General features: G+C 42.0%; 1 protein-coding gene across 1 annotated transcript; it reads left to right on the plus strand.

The window, feature by feature from the left end:
• Window positions 1-1711: 1711 nt before the first annotated feature.
• LOC129689359 (dimethylaniline monooxygenase [N-oxide-forming] 2) lies at window positions 1712-19595 on the plus strand. The gene is made up of 9 exons (XM_055624528.1): window positions 1712-1774; window positions 2139-2276; window positions 10609-10797; window positions 11756-11918; window positions 13015-13157; window positions 14982-15181; window positions 16180-16535; window positions 18242-18314; window positions 19244-19595. Exons 2-9 carry the CDS (start codon window positions 2145-2147, stop codon window positions 19593-19595), a joined length of 1608 nt encoding a protein of 535 aa, XP_055480503.1. The 5' UTR covers window positions 1712-1774; window positions 2139-2144.
• The last annotated feature ends 565 nt before the right edge of the window (window positions 19596-20160 follow it).

Here is a 20160-nt window from a genome sequence, read left to right on the forward strand (position 1 = left end):
GTTGTGGGCTATTTGAAAAATATCTCATCTGACTGCCCCTTTTCTTTGTAGCTGAGAACTGTGCCTTGTATATTTATATTAGTCACTGACAGTCCCCATGACAGGTCTTTTACTCTCATCACACATAGTCACTCAGTTTATTAAAGAGATGCCTGTCATCATTCAGTTTGGTACATTTTAGAGAAAATGACGTTCCCTGACACCTTACTTGACATTATAAAGCTGCCCTTGACCTTGACACTCTACAGCTCCCCTCTGTGCTTTATTTTCCCCCACAGCTCTCATCCCCAACTACTGCTTTTTTCAGTGTACTCACTGAGGCCCCTCCTCTAGGAACCAAGGTCTACAAGTCCAGGAAGTTTTGCTGTTTGTTCAGGTCAGCATCTGCAGCATTTAACAGTGTCTGGCACCTAGGAAGCGTCTGAACTCTAGTTAGTCAATTTGTGTGAAGCATCACTGGGCTCCTCAGAGACATTGGCCTTCCAGAGCCAGAAAGTAGGAAGCCTTATGTTCACTGTTTTGACTACATCCAAGTTACACAGAGCCCTTCAGCTTTCTGAGTTGGCCTCTTGCTAAAAGCTAATACTAATCAAAGACAGTGAACTGCAAAAAAAGGGTTATCCTGTCCTACCTGTACCAAGTCAAGGAGGGCAGTGCCCAGGGAGATCTTAGAGTCCCAATAGGTTCAGCCATGCCAACAAACAGATGAGCAGAGAAATCAATCAAGAAATAAATCTAGGCTAGAAACAGGGAACCACAGAGTGCTAAGAGCCAGAATTTATGAAGCCTACAAAAACCAGCTCAGAAATAGAATGAAATGTCGTGACATTAAGGACACAGTCTACTCATGCCCGCATAGTGCTACGTAAGAAATAACACTTTCCACACAAAAATGATAATTATTAGATGAATGGCTAGCACCACTGGCAAAACAAAATCGATGCAACCATTAACTAATGCTCTTGTGTAAACTTTACTGGTTGAGTAGAGTGAAAATTTAAGTCAGAAATTACACTTGGAGTATGATTACATTTTTGCTTTGCTATATGTGTTTACATATGACCAAGTAAATGCAGAGAAAAGAAGATGGCTCATTCAACAAAGTACTTACCACACAAGCATAAAAGGTCAAGTTCAGATCCTCCACAGCTACATAAAGATCCAGCCTCAGTGGCATGCATCTAGAACCAAGCACCGGGGAATTGGAGGTAGAAGGATCCCTGTAACTCACTGGACAGAATGTCCCCCTGAATTGGTGAGTTCCAAGGCTAGTGAGAGACCGTGTCTCAAAGAATAAGGTGACTAGTAATTGAAGAAAACACCTCAGGTCAACCTCTGGCCTCTACCTCTATGCTTAAGTGTGTGCATGGGTGCATTTACACATCACATATAGGTGGAATAACTTCCCAAAATGTTATGGTGGTTTTTGTAGGTATCTCTGGAGGTTTATAGTAGGGATGGTTTTAAACTTCTTTTCATTTATCTGCTCTCTCAATTTGTTAATGCACATTTCCTACACTGATTATAAAAATAATCATTAGACCATCCGTATGCTTTGTGTTCGGTGCTCTTGACCTTAGGAAGTGGAACTCTTGCTTAACTTCGGTGCTAATAAAGTCCTGGGAGGTTCAGCTGGCAAAGCGCTCAAGCATGAGGAAAGCTCCTCCCATGTCTCACAGCCTCTTCCACCTCTTAAAAACTCCCATCTCTCAGGACACAACCCACAGAGGACACTCTTCTGCCAAAGGGACAGTGCTGAAAATCACAAATAAAGGTAGGTATGGCGGCTGGGGGAAAATGCTGAGAAGGAAGCACTCAGGACTCTAGGGAATACAAGCAGCTTTGGCTCACAACCCCAGGGACTTCTTGGTTGAATAACTTGGCGTGCTTAAAAGGATTTCTTCTTACTATTAAGCCAAGACATTGTAAACAAGTTTACAATGACGGGTCATATGATCAGACAAGTTTCCCTTAAGGAGAAGAAAAGATGAAGATTTGATTAGTGAAGCATTTTATTCAATTAGTACTGCTTATTAAATTACCACCAATAGTATGGAAAGGCAGTTACCTGACCACACTGTAGGATTGTCTTACCTTTGTTCTAGCTAAGCAGTAATGACTGATCAACTCATTGACAGGAGACAATGGCAAAGAAGGTTGCAGTCATTGGAGCAGGGGTCAGTGGCCTGATCTCTCTCAAGTGCTGTGTGGATGAGGGTCTGGAACCCACCTGCTTTGAGAGGACTGAAGACATCGGAGGACTGTGGAGATTCAAGGTAAGTGAGACTTTTCTTATCTTAGAATAGGCCACCCTGAAGTTGCAAGGCGACTGATGGGCCTTACTGAAAGACTTCTTAAGCAACTTTGATCCAATTTTATTTTTATTTATTGATGCAGCTAACCAGGATGTGAACTCAGCCTGGAATCTCTCCCAGGTCAATACTGTGCCAACCTGTGTGATCAACTCGGGGATGTAAGGAGCCTTCTCTTTAAAGCCTAGCTATTATAGAAGAGCCCATGTTTTTGCCATTTTCCGATATGCTGATTAAATAACATACTAATATTAGAGAGCATTTTATGAACTAGAAGTAATTAGAATTGTATTTATGACACCATTTCTATTTGTTGAGCTGAACGTTTCTTCAGAGAATGGGCACCTATCACTCCTGACTTTGTTTTTCTTTGGAAAACAAATCATGTTTATGTACTGGGCTTTCTGGCTATATCCTCGCATAACTGATATGAACCCCTTTATTAGGTATTCTCTATTAATCAAAGCCATTCTATTTATCCAACCTAAATTTTCACAATACTAGCTTCCATTCAAAATTTTATCAACAGGTTCATAGACAACTATAAAGACTTATGGCTTGTGAGTGTAAATATTTGTGTTCCCTTCTGATAGTCAGAGCACATGTCTAGCGTCCCATGCCTAGAGAGAGTGAAGCAGGGGAACTGGAAACTTGAGATCAGCCTGGGCTACATGACCTGTCTCAAAATGAAAATATACTCATTACCACATACACAGAGTCAAACTCTCCTGAAGTGATGAAGCCTTTAGTAATGAATCAACTGGCAAACAGTACACAGCTGCCAAGTAAAAGTGTATTCATCCAACAATGGAAACACAGAGTTAATGATGTAGAAATTGACCTTTTTTGAGATGAGCAGCTTTATAGAGAGAAATGATATCAGTATCTTGATAACCACTGGTTGCTAGAATTACAACTTTTCCCAAGAAAGTAATGTGTGGTCATTCCTCAGTTTGATAGCTTGTTATCTTCTCCACTGTAGGCTCATACACAGGATTTTCTTTCGTATCTCCATATATTTTAAATTATAACAAATTTAACTTTTGCTTATTAATTGGTATTGCATGTGCATGTGTGTGTGTGTGCGTGAGTGTGTGTGTGTTATGTGTATGCCACAACATGCATGAAAAGATCAGAGAACAACTTTCTAGAACTGGTTCTCTCCTTACACCCTGACACGGGTTGCAGAGATTGAATTCACATCATTGGGTTTGTCCTTTAAGAGTTTTACCAGCCGGTCGGCACACCCAGCACTTTAATCCCAGCACTCAGGAGGCAGAGGTGGGTGGATCTTTCTGAGCTCTAAGGCAGCCTGGTCTACAGAGCAAGTTCCAGGACAGCCAGAGCTATTATACAGAAGAATCCTGTCTCAAAACAAACAAACAAGAAGTTTTGCCCACGAGCCATTTCAATGGCCTGAAACAGATTTAATGTATAAGCCTTAATATCTAAGCACAAAGTGTTTCTTATTTGTCACTAATCTGTTAGCCAGATAGGTGAAAGTTTACTTTGAATAATATGATCTAATACATTTTGGGAAGGTGGTTCCTACCCCATAGCGCGTCCATGACTCCATGACAGTGTATCACATTTCAGAACCAGAGATAGTTTCTTATGTATTTGGGGGAAATTAGAGTAAAACACAAATTAGTTAATTCTTATTGTATACAGTTAAATATATCATTTCTTAGCACCTATAATGTCACACGCCAAACTCTCTCTTAAGACTACAATACAATGGAAAAAGATAAAGAATTTTCACCTCTCAAAGGTGTCCTTTTTACAGAGAGATATACTAAGAAAATTGCACAGGCTGCCTCTTGGGCCACATGAGCATCTTGAACACCAGCAAGCTGGACTTGCAAGAGGAGAAGACTCTGGAAAGGATGGTATGGGCCTCCATGTTCATCCTCCTCTCAGCTACACTGTCCAAAACTGGCTCTAAAATAGATTATTAACTGATTCCCACATTGACACAGAATCCTTTGTGATCACATCTAATGCAAACAACTTAAAAACAAAACAGAAAAATTAAAATTGAATCTCTGCCCCTTGCCTGGCTTACATGGTGCCGAATTCTTCTGGAAGGTTCTCCAGCACCCCCTGGTGTCACCTTTGGGATACAGGCAGGGTGGTTAATTAAATAGCTTTAGCGCTTCTTCAGGTAAGAAGCACTTGGCATGCATTCTTTTTCTTCATATCTTAGGGGGCAGGTCTTAAAATTCTCCTCACTGCTGGCTGAATAGGAAGCTAAGTTTTGTGATAAACAGTTTGGCCAGAAGGAACACAGCTGAAAGAAAAGAACAAAAATGAAGGTCTGTGTGAGTCCTTCGGCCCTCATTTACTGAAGAATTGGGAGAGAAAATGAAAACAAAACATGATTTTTCTACAGCCATTCTGCTACTGGTACCCTATTGTCAAAGGGAAATTGCTAATATATATTGTTTCCTGTTGGGAATTTTTATACATGGATCTTCTATCTCCCAGCAAAACATATCAAGTTATTTTACTTAACCTTCACATAATGGTCTATAGATTTCTTTCCATCTCCGTTTCTTTCATCTATAATTGCCCTGAAATATTACCTTAACATATGACATGTGACTCTCCCAATATTTACTAGTTCAAACTGACAAATTCTTTTGAACATCTCTATTTCGAGATAAGAGAGCTGCTGGACACTGCAGTAGGCATCAACCAATGAATCACACATGGTTACTTCCCTCGATGTAATCGATGGGCTAAGTCTTGCCACCTTGATTCACTTTGTACTTCACCTGGATACCCACACTCCCACTAGAACAATTTAATGCTACATCTTCTGCATTTACAAAACAAGACTAACGTTGGCATTTTCATGTAGATCAGCCATTTCATACTCATAAAAACCTTCCACGTTATTTATTAATAAACCTGATTTGCCTATAAAGCCAAAGATAAACATCTTACCCTTTGTGACTGGCTGGTAAGAAATATAAATCTTTCTCCCAATCAGTGGCAACACTGAGAGCAAACATGAGCAGGCTCCCCATCACCTCATGCTTCCCCTCACATTCCTGGGAGTGTTCTATATGTTGCTGAGTCATATTGAGTTTGGAACCCTCAAATAAAACCCTGGGGTCTTTTCCATCTGAGCAACTGTTAGCCCACACCATTATTTTCCTGTGCTTGTGGAATGGGTTTCTAACTCTGTTGAAAAACAGTTCACATCTATAAATACTAAACATTATTTAGTTTTTTGATCTTGGACAAGAAAATTTTATTCGAAATTTCAATTTTCTGTCATCTTTGCTAAACCAACCTCTTTGGGGTATACAAAAATATTGTCAACTAAATTTATCTCTGTCAAGGTTATTGACCAAAATATTGATCCCAAGCCCAGGCATGATAATCCAGATCTGTAATTCCTACACTTGGGAGGCTCAGGCACAAGGATATCCAGTTCAAGACCACCGTGGGCTACAAAACAAGCTTGAGGCCATCCTCGGCTACACAGTGATCTCCTGTCTCAAACAAAATGTTGATCATACATTTTGTTTGTTGAACAAACAAAATGTTGATCATAAAAAGATAAAGTAGGTACAAGGAGTAGCTGCCAAATGAGGTTTTCATTCGGTGCCACCTCTATACTGACCCTAACATGTCCTTGCTCCATTTATTGTTTGTGTCTATCACAGTTTTAGTTGGCATCTGCCTGTTTAGCAGCCCATTCTGTACACTTAGGACATAACATTAATCAGGCTCCTTCGTGTCCTTTCCAGAAGAGATGACGGTCAGTCTTACCCTTGCAGAACTTGAAATGCTTTCTTAAATAAACTTATCACAGCATAATTCAATATAACAGGCATTTACATCCTAGTGGCTATTTATGGCATCATGTTTCACATAACCTAGGTGTACCTCTCCAGGCAGTCAAATATGTAGTACTATGGTCATATAGGCATAGTTATTAATTGTGTGAAATACACTTTGATTCTTGATAAGAGTTTTGAAGAGGTGATGTTTGCATGCATAGACAAGAAGAACGTATACTTTCAGGAAAAAAAATGAAACAAAAACAAAATACAACAACCAAAGAAATAATAAGTTTTAAGCCCAGGGCTGGTAGTGTAAGCCTATAATCTGAGCTACTCCAGAACCTGGCTGAGCTAAGATCATAAATCCAACGTCTACCTGGGCAACTTAGTGAGACCCTGACTCGAAGCAATTTTTTTCATAAAATACTAGGAATATATCAGTGTGTGAACACATGTATGTACTTAGATGCATAAGGCTCTGAGCTTAATCCCAGTTCCTCAAAGAAAGGGGCAAAAAAAAAGCTTTTATGCATAAAATAGAATGACATTTATAGTATGCTATCAGAAAATCCGTTTTTTTTGTCCCTTATGCTATTTGATGTCCATTCAATACCATCAAGTTTCTTTTGCAAAGACAGAAAATGCTAATGATTGACATCAGTCATACTTTTCATTCTTTCAACAAATGTCCTAACTGAGCGCTTGATGCTATACTAAGTGCTGAAAACAGCAATGCACAATCTTTGCTGACAGGTGTGTGTACTTCACAAAGAATCACTAAAGATGGCCCCTACTGGGGTACAGTTTTGCTGAGGCTGTTTCAGAAGCACAGGATCTCTAGAGAGTAGAGGTGGCTTCCATGACTGTGATTGCTTTCCTTGTCCTGACCATTAGCAGGGATCGTGTGAATATGGAGAAACACAGTTACAAGCAAAACAACTAGCACGTGAAAGGGTATGGGAGCTTAAATCTGCTGCTGTGAGAACAGAGAGTCACAATTGTTAGGTCTCTGCCTGCTGCAGGGCGTGGCTGGTGTACCCTGACCTACCTTGCGGTGGACTGGAGTTTTCCCTCTCCCATAAGCCCTTCACTATATAATCCAGACATTTTGGTTCCTCTTGCCCTTTTGCCCTTGGCCTTTCCTCTCTCTCCCTTCCCCTTTCCACTGCCATCTTCTCTCTCTCTCTCTCTCTCTCTCTCTCTCTCTCTCTGTGTGTGTGTGTGTGTGTGTGTTTCTCCTACTCTTCTCTTTCTCTGAGTGAGATTGGTGAAGCCAATATGGCGCTTCATCAAGAAAAGGGCTAACTTCAGGTATTTATCATTCACTTCTAAGATGTTTACTTTCATTTTATAGGTCCTAAGTAGTTACTTTTCACCTTGATAGTCATCCTTCTAAACTTCGGATGTTAACACCTTTTCATTTTCCCAGAGTCAAAGCCAGTTCTTGCTGAATTCACTCAGTTCCACTAATATGGTTTTAAGAAATTCTGAACATTACAAATTAGCAAAAGCCTTTAACAACAAAATATATATATGTGTGTATCTTAAACAAGTTAACTATAGCAAATTCGACTAGTAAGGAAATCAGGCTGTTTTTATTTTTGCATAAATATCACTGTAAACCACTCTCATCTCAGTAAACATGGGGGTGGGAAGACCGTTGGAAGGCTCTCTGGGTGTGTGTCTTTATCTAGCAGAGAGGCCTAGTCTCTCTCCTACCTCCATCTTCACTTTCACAGCTCTAAGATCCAGATGTATTTCAATTCAGTAGAGTAATAAGATCCACAAAGACAGAAACTATTCTTGTATTGTTTACTTCCTGTCCCCAACTCCCAGCTCAGGCTTGGCCAAGATAAGTATTTGATTAGTACCTGTTTCTTAAATCAGTATTAATTATCATCCCTTTACAACTGTCAAAATTATGTTAATTTTACATACATTTGTCCACACATAGACTTCTACTTCAGCCAACTAAAGGCATGAAGAAGCTCTTACAAAGAATTTGGCATGGGGGGAGGGTTGCAGGGACATCATGGGGCTTTAGACATGCTAGATAAGCATTCCACTACTCCCAACCAGGCATCGCTTTTGTCAAAACACTGTTTTTGCCAATCAACTCTACAAAAAAGATGATCTCTTCCTCTTCAGAAAAAGACTATGATACTGTCACTGTTTTGGTCATAATCTGTAAAAGTGAAACTTCCAAAGAGTTTTTCAGCCTGCCCCTAAAATCTGTGTTAGGACCCAGAAATTGGAAGGAGCTCTTCTCATCTTCGAATCCTCCTTTAAAACTGTACCCAACAGAGAGCCCAATTGCACCACCAGGCAATGTATTGATTCTTGGGAAAGTCCTAACGCTTTGGCTCCCATGCAACAGTCTCCGTTAAGATGAGTGTAATGTATTTCTGCCTTGGTAAAGATCCTTCTCGTAGTCTATTAGCAACAGTGAGAGAGGCAAAGATTAACTGACCACGTATTTGGAGGCAGGCATTGTGCTAAGCATGTTATCTAACCTCTGTAAACCTCGTAAGAACTGTTTAATGTCTGTGTCATTAACCAATCCCACTTCACATGGGAACATGAAGGAACTGGATTGTGTAACTTGTCCGTGTTTGCAGAAGCATTAAGAGAAGCAGTGGGGATCAGCCCCATTGGCAGAGTCACAGGATCCTTATTGTGTGCTCAGCACAACTCAAAATTATGTAGCCTTGAGAGGGAGAAAGAAAAAAAAAAACCACAGCATTTCTTTGCTTAATGAAATATTTCCTATTTTAAGACTGTGGTGCCTAAGAAACCCAAGTATTCAGTCTTGCCAAGGACATTGTGTTCAATTATGCCCAAACAGCCAGGAAAAAAATGTTTATACAATATGATTGTAGTGTTATGCAATTTTGAAGCTATCATTTGAAAACAAAGGCACCATTACTCATCCATTTAAAGTTCAAATCATCATATCCCTGTGTGTAGGTTGGAAAACAGTTCATTCTACTGTAACATGGTTTTGGATTCTATACATATACATAGTTGCCAATAACAGCACCACAAACTCTCTCTATCCAGAGACCCTAAAAACTGCATACTCTTCTCTGAGCCTCCTGCAACTGGAACAAAGTTATTATCTGAGCTTAGATTCTAGTCCAGAAAAAAATAAGCACACTACTCATAGGGAAGGTCCTATCATAGGCACAAGAGAATAGAAAAATGAACAATGAACAAATGAGAAAAGAAGATGAGGGGGTAAGATAGAAGGATGTTTATAAATATATCTACACTTCACAAGAGTTCTGATTATTTCTCTTATAGAGCCTGTGCTGAGGGTGACTAACACGTTGTAGGTGACCCTGATATTAAAACCCAGTGAGGCCTCATACATACGGTACTTTCTACTCAGACAATGAAGAGTAAGTCACATAAGCTTGCTCTTTTTAACTCACCTAGATCAAGCACAACATCTTGCAAGGACATCCATGTGTAATAGCGAGTCACTGTGCCACTTCTTTTTTATCAGCAGAGCAACTGATTCCCTAATTAACCTTCAATGCCACAGTGAACTGTGATAGTATCAATGCTGTGGCTTAATGGCATCCTTCAAAACAATGCACCCTGCTATGGAGCACCTCTCACCTCCCTGCCTCCCAGAGGAGAGGCACACACTAGTCCAGACTTTGCTCTTTGGAGATAAAGGATTTGTTTCTGCCTGTAGATTGCAATCCATCGTCAAGGGAAGTCAGGCACGAGTTCAAGGCAGGATGCTGGCTGGAGCCAGCAACTGAAGCAGAAACCATAGAGGAATGTTGTATGCTAGCTCACTTAGCTTGCTCTCTTAGACAGCTCAGGTCATCTGCCCAGATATGGCATAGTACGCAGTGGGCTGAGCATCAGGAGAAGGTCCTGCAGCTATGTCCACAGGTCAGTGCCTCTGTTGAAAATTCTTTCTTTCCAGGTGTCTGAGTGTATATCAGGTTGACAGAAACTATGACATTTGGTGTCAGTACCGATCACCTTTATTACTTGAGGGAGAATTGATTTGAATAGAGCACAAAATAAAGACCCATGGGGTCAAATCAAGATGCGAAGACGCCCTGCTCCTAAAACACCCGTTTAATTTTAAATTCTGTGTCTAACCTTCCAGGATTTATTAATCCCTAATAGGCAGAGGGTCAATAAAGCCTCCCTAGGAAAATTTAGGAAGGAAGGCAGCGTTCACAGAAACTGGTGTTGAGTAGGTAGATGAAAAACAAAACAACTTGTCTCTACCCCAAACCCAGCAGCACTGATAACACATCCACTGAGCAGCATTTTTGGGCAATAAACAGGTTCATCACACAGAATGATGGAGCCAACACATGCTGCCTCTCAGCACCCAGACCCTTTAATCAGGATACATCAGGGAAAGAGATTCACATTGCTCAGGGGTTAGATTCCAGAAGAAGACTTTTAATACAAGTAAGACTTGTGTTAAAAATCGTTACCACTGGTTATTTCACCTGTTCTTTTAGGAAAACGTGGAAGATGGCCGAGCTAGCATCTATCACTCTGTCATCACCAACACCAGCAAAGAAATGTCCTGCTTCAGCGACTTCCCGATGCCGGAGGATTTTCCCAACTTCCTGCACAATTCTAAACTCCTGGAATATTTCAGAATCTTTGCCAAGAAGTTTGATCTCCTAAAATATATCCAGTTTAAGGTATTGTATGTGGTGGGAAATGGATTTACCTGCCTTGGTTCAAGTCACACTCAAATAGAAAAGTGACTGTAAATGAAAGAAATTAACCAACCCCCTTTGGTGGATTTGTTGAACATTCTAAGCATCGTGTCATACTCCAAAAGGAGTCTTATTATTCCTGATATTTTTGATGGTACATATAAACAGGAAAGGAAACCATGCATTAAAATTGAAGATTTAAATACAAAAATAATGTTAAAACTACATTTAAACCATTCTCCCATTGACTGCTCCAAGCCTCGCATCCCTTGAGAGGATATTTGAAACCCTATCAAACTGTTTTCTTTCTTTTTTTTTTTTTTAGTTCTTCATAGAAATAGGTTAAGGACCCTATCTTACTTTTCATTTATCTCCTAATTTCTTCTCTGCATGTACTCAACAGCAACAGAAGGGTGATCAGATCATTTCGAATTATAGTTGAAACTACTATTTCCTGTACGTTCTACAAACAGGAACAACAACAAAGAAACACATGTTACCATTAAGCACGGTTCATTGTTAAATCTGAAATCACATTTCTGAATAAATAAATTAATGGGGCCTATTCTCAACACATTGTACTTTCTTAGCAATTTTAGCTTTATAAATACCTGGCTTGTGTTATATTGATTTATAACAGCTGCTTTTTATGGAATCTATATTTGTAAATACTGTTAAAATGTCCGGTTTTACCTCTGATGGTTCCCCTCCAGTTCCTGGTAGATCCATCCTGTGAATCACCATCTTCTAAGGATATGCTGTGTTTGCCTGCCAAGGGATAAGAAGGACCCAAAATTTGCCTTCAGAGGCTGGCAGTGAACTCAAAAAAAAAAAAAAAAAAAAAAACAAATGGGTTACACATTACGTTCACCGCATCCCCATCCCTACTTCCAGGGCCCTGCCAGAGTAGTTAATGAGGCCTTCTCTGTGTTTGTTTAAGACAACCGTCATTAGTGTGAAAAAACGCCCAGATTTCACATCCTCTGGGCAATGGGAAGTTTATGTTCAGAGCGATGGCAAGGAGCAACGTGCCGTCTTTGACGCAGTTATGGTTTGCAGCGGCCATCACATCCAACCTCACCTGCCTCTGAAGTCCTTTCCAGGTGAGGCTGCAGGGCTTTGCTGCCTGGAGCAGTAGGCTTCCAGGAATCTTACAAGAGGTTTGGATAGAGGCAGGGTTTGCCGGTATGAAAAGGGAATGATAGTAAGATTGGGGTACAGGTGGAGGACAGAAACCCGCCAAACACCATCTTTGTTTCTGTTGGTTTCTCTGAGTTTTCATGTGTAGCTCAGCTGACTTCCTCCAGCACCATTACGTTCTTCCTAGAAAGTCAAAGAATTCTCACAAGAAATCCATCCTCCATGAGAGGCCCTTTTAGCCATATACCCATCCTGCTTGCTCTGTCCTGTCAACCCCACGTAAATTTGCCACATCCTTGGGGCCTTTCCTACCTGTCAAGGGTTACTAGAAAGAATTCCTGGAAATGCACACTGAGATGGGGAAGAGATGAAGGGGACAACAGCTGGAGTAGCTCCCTGGAGCCAGCTCTCTGATGCCCCAGACTTTCCACAGAGAGCACTCTCTTCCTGGAGTCTTCAGGGGAATCATCCACCACAGTGGGTCAGAACCAGGCTTCGTATGAAAAGTGCCCACACTGAAAGCAAAGAACATTTTCATGAAGCCATACGTTCCTGGGAAGTACAAAAGTGGCTAACTAGAAGGGGACAAAGAGACACACACATGGGTAGCCATCAAAAGGCTACCGAGGCACTCAATGAGGAACTTCTGCAGGCCTGGCTTTAGGTCTTCTCACTTTTATTGGCTTTTGCAAAATGATAAATACTGTTCTGTTGCATGATTACAATAACACTATTTCAAAATAGTTCTTGAATGTTCCTACTATGTGAAAGTTGAGTGTCATTAGACTGTCCAAAATAGAATAACTAGGGAGAAGCCAGCACCAGGCTGTACAGCAAAACCATTTGTTTGCCGCTGGTGAATACACACACTTAGCCCTCCCACATGAACCTTATATTTCCTATGGAACTTTTATTCCGGACTGGATAACTGACTATCGTAACTTCTGTAAGAGAAGTGAGAATTCAAAAGGGGAAAGCTACCCAGGCAGTTTTATTGAAATTTCCTTCTCATAATTGCTTACTTGAAAGCTCACCGTTGCCCTCTTCTTCCTCCTGAAGGTATCGAGAGGTTCAAAGGCCAGTATTTCCACAGCCGCCAGTACAAGCACCCAGCTGGCTTTGAGGGGAAACGCATCCTGGTGATTGGAATAGGAAACTCAGCCGCGGACATTGCCTCTGAGCTGAGTAAGAAGGCCGCACAGGTTCGAAGCTTTGGCTTATCTTGTACTTCGAGGAAGGGGTGGGGAGAGATGACTGGAACACGCAGTTGTACACCAAAGGTCCATTACTGGGTAGGTGGCTGCCTGTTGTAATAGCACAGGAAATCTAGGAGCCAAGAAACCAGATCCTGAATCCCACCTCTGCCACTAACTAGCCATGGATCCTAGAACCAGCTGTTCTGTTTCTCTGAGCCATGGTGCCTCCATTATTTTTCTTTTTTTTTTTTTTTTTAATGAAAAGTTTCAACTAGATGTTCCTGGTCCAGAAGGCTGAATTTTGACCCAAGGGGCCTAGTGAGAAAGTGTCCTGTTAGTTTTTGTTTGATTGATACATGATTTCTCTGTGTCACCCTGGTTATCCTAAAACTCACTCTAAAGACTAGGCTGACCTCGAACTCAGATATCTGCCTGTCTCCGCCTCCCAAGTGCTGGGATTAAAGGCATGCACCAACATGTATGACCAGGAATTTCAGAAAACAAATCCCTTCTAAACAGGCAGGCCTAGCAGAGGACACTAGAGGTTCTTTCCCATTACATTCACTCTCAACAGGGCATGAGCCGGAAGCCTGTCAACACCACCAACCCTCAGCCATGAGAAGCCATAATCATGTCCACAGGTAGAAAACCTCTCTGGTTATGCCAGAAAAGAAAAAAAAACCCTGTAATCTCAGGCCCTGGGAAGCTGAGACAAGAAGATCACAATTTTGAGGCCAGCCTAAGCTACATGCTGAGTCTCTGTTATCAATAGTGAATACACCAAAACCAAACTTTACAGTTCTGAATCCAATAGTCCAAGGGTGTGAGATGCCTAAAACAAACATGTCTCCTCAGCAGATTAATAAAGGAGTTACGGTGCGACCCTTCACAATCACAATTCAAGATTTTGTTAGTGCCAGCCTGGTGACAAAGCAGGTCACAAACACAAAATAGATGATACAGAGACAGACAGACAGACAGATGGATAGTTAGAGGAGGGGAGGGGAAGGGAGGAGAGAGGAAGGGAGGAGAGGGGAGGGGAGGGATGGGGAGGGGAGGGGAGGGGAGGAGAGGCACTGGTGGACTGGTCAGAATAATTAGTCCGAAGGTTTTCTCATTCCTCCAGGACACTGTCCGGGCTTTGGGGCACTCCTCAGTAGGTGCAAGTTACTGGATAATCCTGTCAGGACAGAGTTGCCAAAGAGAAGTAGAAAAACTAGGAGGACGACACCTTGAGGTCAAATACTTTTAAAATGGAACCTGGGGCCTGGAGAGATAGCTTAGCAGGTAAAGTGATTTCTTCACTAGCAGAGGACCTGGGCTTTGACCCCCAGAACCAGAGAGGGAAGTGGGGAAAAGAACATGACTAAAAGTCATTATTATATAAATGTATGAGACCATTAAACAATAAAAAAGAGAAGGAAGGAAGGAAAGAAAAGAAGGAAGGAAGCAAAAAAGGTAGCTTGGTGATGCATGCTTCCCATGCAGGGAAGGCAAATAGAGGCAGATTCCTTGGCATTGGACAACCAGCCTAGCCTAATTGGTGAGCTCCAAGCCAATGAGAATCCTATCTCAAAAACCAAACAAACAAAAGAACAAAACCAAGATGGATAATAACAGGGATGACACTCAAGGTTGACCTCTGACCTCCTCACACACGCACACAGATGCACATACTCACACACCTTCACACATGAACACACATACACTGAACACAAATCAATACAATAAATAAAACTGAGCCAACTGTGCCACCAAACACCCTTCATTTCACCTGTAGAAGAGATACCTCCCAAAGGGTCAACTGCTGCTGAAATCTCTGCTCACCAGGTGTTTGTCAGCACCAGACACGGTTCCTGGGTTATGAGCCGAATCTCTGAAGATGGCTACCCTTGGGACATGGTGTTTCACACTAGATTTAACTCCATGCTCCGAAACGTCCTGCCACGCACAATCGTCAAGTGGATGATGGAACAAAGGATGAATCGATGGTTCAACCATGAAAATTACGGTCTGGTGCCTCACAACAAGTACTGTTATTTTTTCTCTTTGTGGTATGCTCATTACAGGCAAGGTTGCCCGATGTTTCCTTTCTTTGCAAAGGCCCAGTTTGCTAGCACGGTAGTTCAAGCTGTAAGGCAGATGTGTAATCATGTTGGCCCTGGAGTTTTAACTCCAAATTTATACTGTGTATCTTTAACAACAACAACAACAACAACAAAAATGCTTAAGAGGTTGGAATAAACTTAGAAGCTGCTCCAGAAATCAGGGTTGGGATAGATTGGAAGAGCTTTCTCACACTCAAGACAGTCCAGCACTGGAGAAGGGTCCTCAAGAAGCTGTGATCCTCTTAAATCTCCATGATGGAAAAGATGGCTCTCCATCTAGGTCAGCCTTTGCCACCAGTATGCCCTGAAGGCTGTTCCTATGAGAACACATCCCTTCCTCATGGCCAAAAGATAAATATTTGCTGATATTAAAATAAACATTGTGGGTGTTTGCCTTTCTTCAGCTGGTAACCATCCCCTCCCCTGAGGAGGGGGAAGACAGTCAGCATCTTGTAATAGATGCCGCCACAAACAGAGTTTCTGTGGATATTGGGATCAGTAAACATTGGCAAATTTCATTATATGTATTGATTCTCACACTGACTCCACAGTAGGTCTCATTGCCAGCGTGGTGCATTTTCCCCTATTTATTATCAGGTAGAGATTAAAGGAAACTACCAAATAATGAAAACCAGGTAGCATAAAAATTGAGAGAGGTAGCAGCCAGTTCAGAGATTAACTGTAGGTCCTGACATCAGACCCAAGCCGCTGAAGATGCTTTTGCTTTGGAGTTGTTTTTACTTTTATCGTCGACTTGCTTTCCTTTGTTTATCAAGGGAAGAGACTGTGAATATTTGAATGAGTCTAATAACAAAGTCCCGTATTTTCAGAGCCACCCCTAAAACTATGGGGGGAGGGGTGGCGTTGAGGATTCCTCTGTCAAAGGCCCCTCTGAATGTGCTCTTTCCTGTGCACCTCAGATACCTTCTGAAGGAACCTGTATTGAATGACGATCTCCCCAGTCGCATGCTGTACGGAGCCATCAAAGTGAAAACAAGAGTGAAGGAGCTCACGGAGACGGCTGTGGTTTTTGAGGATGGCACGGTGGAGGAAGACATTGATGTCATTGTCTTTGCTACCGGGTATACGTTCTCTTTCCCTTTCCTTGAAGACTCGCTCGTCAAAGTGGAGGATAATAGGGTCTCGCTGTACAAATCCATGTTCCCGCCTCAACTGGAAAAGCCTACCCTTGCGTGCATTGGTCTCATCCAGCCTCTGGGCTCCATCTTCCCAACTGTAGAGCTTCAGGCGCGTTGGGCGACAAGAGTTTTCAAAGGTGAGTGGAACGTACGAGTTCAGCAAAGTGGAATTTTTACTTTTTTTTTTCTTATTTTATAAAACTTTACTTAAGAGAGAGGGGGAGAGAGAGAGAGAGAGAGCACAAAGGACAGCAACCCAATGGGGCGTTGTTTCTCTGCTGCCACCTTGTGGGACATGGAGATAGATGCCAGGTTGCCTGCACACAGGCATGACTACACCCGCTGAGCCAGCTCACTGGGGACGAAGTTTTAAAATGTTTTCAAGGTTTGTCTCTTCTCATCCATGCAGCACTTTACCTTCCTTGGAAGGCTATTGTTTTCCTGTTTTAGGGCTTCAGTTCTGTTCAACAAAAATCTCATTTACCACCACAGCCTCATGCTGAGATCTGCTCCGTCAGAAAGAAATTTAAACAAAGTCGTTTTTAATAACCTGACAAGTTGTTCTGATGTCAGAAAGCATGCTTTGGGAAGGAAAGGAACTCGGCGTGGTGACAGAAGGGCATGGGGTCCAGGGAAGCTTCCCGATCACTGGGTTTGTCAGGAACAGAAAGGGGGACTGTCTGAGCAAAAGACACAGTGCCTACAGAGCAAGTTCAATCCAGCTAGGGATTCCAGAAAGACTTTCTTAGAAGGAAAGAAGGAATAGAGGGAAAGAGGGACAGAAGGAGGAGAAAGAGAAGAAAAATATAAATCAGTTCTTCCCAAACCTAGCGTATCCAAGAACTGTCTACCCGACCCTTCGGGAGCCATACTGATTAAGTCTGGCCTGAAAACCTGGAATCTGCATTTTAGAAAGTTCTTACATCAGAGGCACCGGGGAGGAGGTATTCTGGAAGAAAAAGAATTGTGTACTTCACATGTAAGGAAATTCCATCAGGAGTTCGGAACACAGCTTTAATAATTGGGAACAGAGACTGGAAGACCACTGAGAAAGCTCCAGCATTCCTCTGTGCTAAAGTATGATGCAGCCTGGGCCAGAGCTGAGAGCCAAAATGGAAATGAGAACATACATGTTAGAAATTGTCAAGGAGAAAGCCAGCAGAGCACGCTGTATGGTTCAGTGTAGGAAAGGAGACTCAAGGACAGCTTGCAGGACCCAGCACTGGAGACTGTGGCTGAGACTACAGACAGGAGGGCCTCCATGGCAAACTGAGCTTTGGACTACTAAAGTCTGAGGTGCCAGATGGCTGGCCATGTGCAAGAATACGGCCATTTTCCCCCTCTGAAGCCCAAAGGACACTTAAACCCAGGAGACAGGCTCACACACACAGGAACACAGGATCATTGCACTATTTTAGGTAGCCAAACTGGGGCCATTCTCAGCTCTCAGCTTTTTCTCCATAATTGTGAGTTCACCTCCTGTGTGCCCTCTTTCCTTAATCAAGGAGCTAGATGGATCCTCCCAAAGGGTGAATCTAATCTTGCTACCTCATAGAGAAAACTCTACTGCAGGGTCCTGCCCCTGCCAGAACAGAGCCCACCGCACCTGGCATAGTTTCTTAGGCATGCTTCCCTTCTCCAGCCTCTTCTCTGGCTTTCCAAGTTCATAGTTAACGCCATTGCTCTGCTCTGCTATGGAGGTCTCCCCCCTAGAGTTCAGAAGCATAGAGGTCCTGCCTGGTGTGACATGACTAAATGGCTAAAATTTTAGAATCCACTGCTACACAAATCAATGCCATCGAATCACACTCACTATTCAAAGCACATTGTTTTTGTTTTCTAGGCTTGTGTAGCTTGCCTTCGGAGACAACTAGGATGGCGGACATTGTTGGGAGGAACGAAAGAAGAATTGACCTGTAAGCACTTTCCTTATAACAAATGTTCTACACAGAGTAGGGTATCACAATGATAACGCCATGGTAACATCATGATCTGACTGACTGTGAGAGATAGCTAGCTGATAAAGATGCGTCCTGGGTCACAGACCAGTCCAAAGGGATCAGAGGTTATAGAGATGAGACTGAAAGTTTGTAATCTAATGATTTTTCATTCGGTTCTTAGACATCCTAGTTTAAGAACTTATTACTCAAAAAACAAAATAGTGCCAAGTTGGAACATCTTCCCTTGGGTTAATCTCATTTTCCATTTTCCACGATGCTCATGTGAGATCCCGTATCCTCTCAGGTCACCCACAGTCAGGGAATGGGATGGAACAGTGGTGGTGGCAGTAGCCTGAGGCACTCTCAGAACCTACCTGAGTTTGTCAGTTTGGTTGAGGTGGGACAGCGTTTGACAGTAACCAAGTACTCTTGGGAAGCTGACTTGAGGCCTTACAGACAAAAGGAGTTATCTCATGTTCAAATTCGAACTCATCTAACATACGCAGAGTATCTAGTAGACATCAGCCAGATTACAGGGTACTTTAACAGCAAAGCAGAAGACTGCCTTGCATGCCTTCTCTGGAAGACACTACCTCTTGCCATCTCGAGTTTTTGCATCAAATTCTGAATCATACATTCTCTCATAGAGACTTGCCGCAGCTTAATAAGTAATAAATAAAAGTCACCACTTCAATATCATTACATTTCTAGAGTCTCCATGAATTTGTCTATTTTGTGACCTACTCATCAAGCTGAGCCTCCTGATGGAGCCTCCCAGAGATTCATTCAAAACTCATGTCTTCATACACTCATTTCTTTATTCTTTAAACAGCTTTTGAGTACCTCATAATAAGATACAAATTAGAACATTTTATGAATCAGCACTTTTTGTTTACTTCATTAAGGTTTGGAAAAAGCCACAGCCAAATTCTGCAGACCAATTACATTGACTACCTGGATGAACTGGCCTTGGAGATAGGTGCGAAGCCAGACTTCATCTCTCTGTTTTTCCAAGACCCTAAACTGGCTGTGAAACTCTACTTTGGGCCCTGCAATTCCTACCAGTACCGCCTAGTTGGACCCGGGCAGTGGGAAGGAGCCAGGAATGCCATCCTTACCCAGAAGCAGAGGATCCTAAAGCCCTTGAAGATCCGTACTCTGGAGCCTTCATCTAACATCCCAGCGTTTTTCCTGCTCAAAATCTTAGGGCTTTTTGCTGTTGTTCTGGCCTTCTTTTTCCAACCTCAGGGCTTCTAATCTGTCAGCATGACACTTTTGTTTACCAGTGTCTCTTTGAAAAAAAAAAAAAAAAAGGCTAAAGAAATTACCACTTCGTTATAATTTTTACAGTTCAGGGAAACAAATTATAGCGAGATTAGAAGAATTGGGGCTAGATGAAAAGCTAAATTTAAGGCCATGGAATATCTTTGTCATTCTACTTTTGCCTTGAATTCACCAGTCTCCAAACAGCATTAGACAATAACACCAGCTCAGATAGATAATGCTTCCAGACATGCCAAGTATGAGCTATACCTTTAAAAGAAAACAATAAAGGGCTGGAGAGATGGCTCAGAGGTTAAGAGCCCTGGCTGTTCTTCCAAAGGTTCTGAGTTCAATACCCAGCAACCACATGGTGGCTCACAACCATCTGTGATGAGATCTGATGCAGGCAGAATATGTATAAATAAGAAATAAATAAATAAATCTTTTTAAAAAACAATAAAACTATGCATAATAAAAAAAACAAGTCATAGCTGAGTGTGTTGACACATGGGAGGCAGAGGTGTCAGATAGGTTAGATTACAGGACAATTTAAATTGTG

The sequence above is a fragment of the Psammomys obesus genome, unplaced genomic scaffold, assembly GCF_907164565.1.
Source record: "Psammomys obesus unplaced genomic scaffold, mPsaObe1.curated_primary_1811, whole genome shotgun sequence".
Lineage (NCBI taxonomy): Eukaryota > Metazoa > Chordata > Mammalia > Rodentia > Muridae > Psammomys > Psammomys obesus.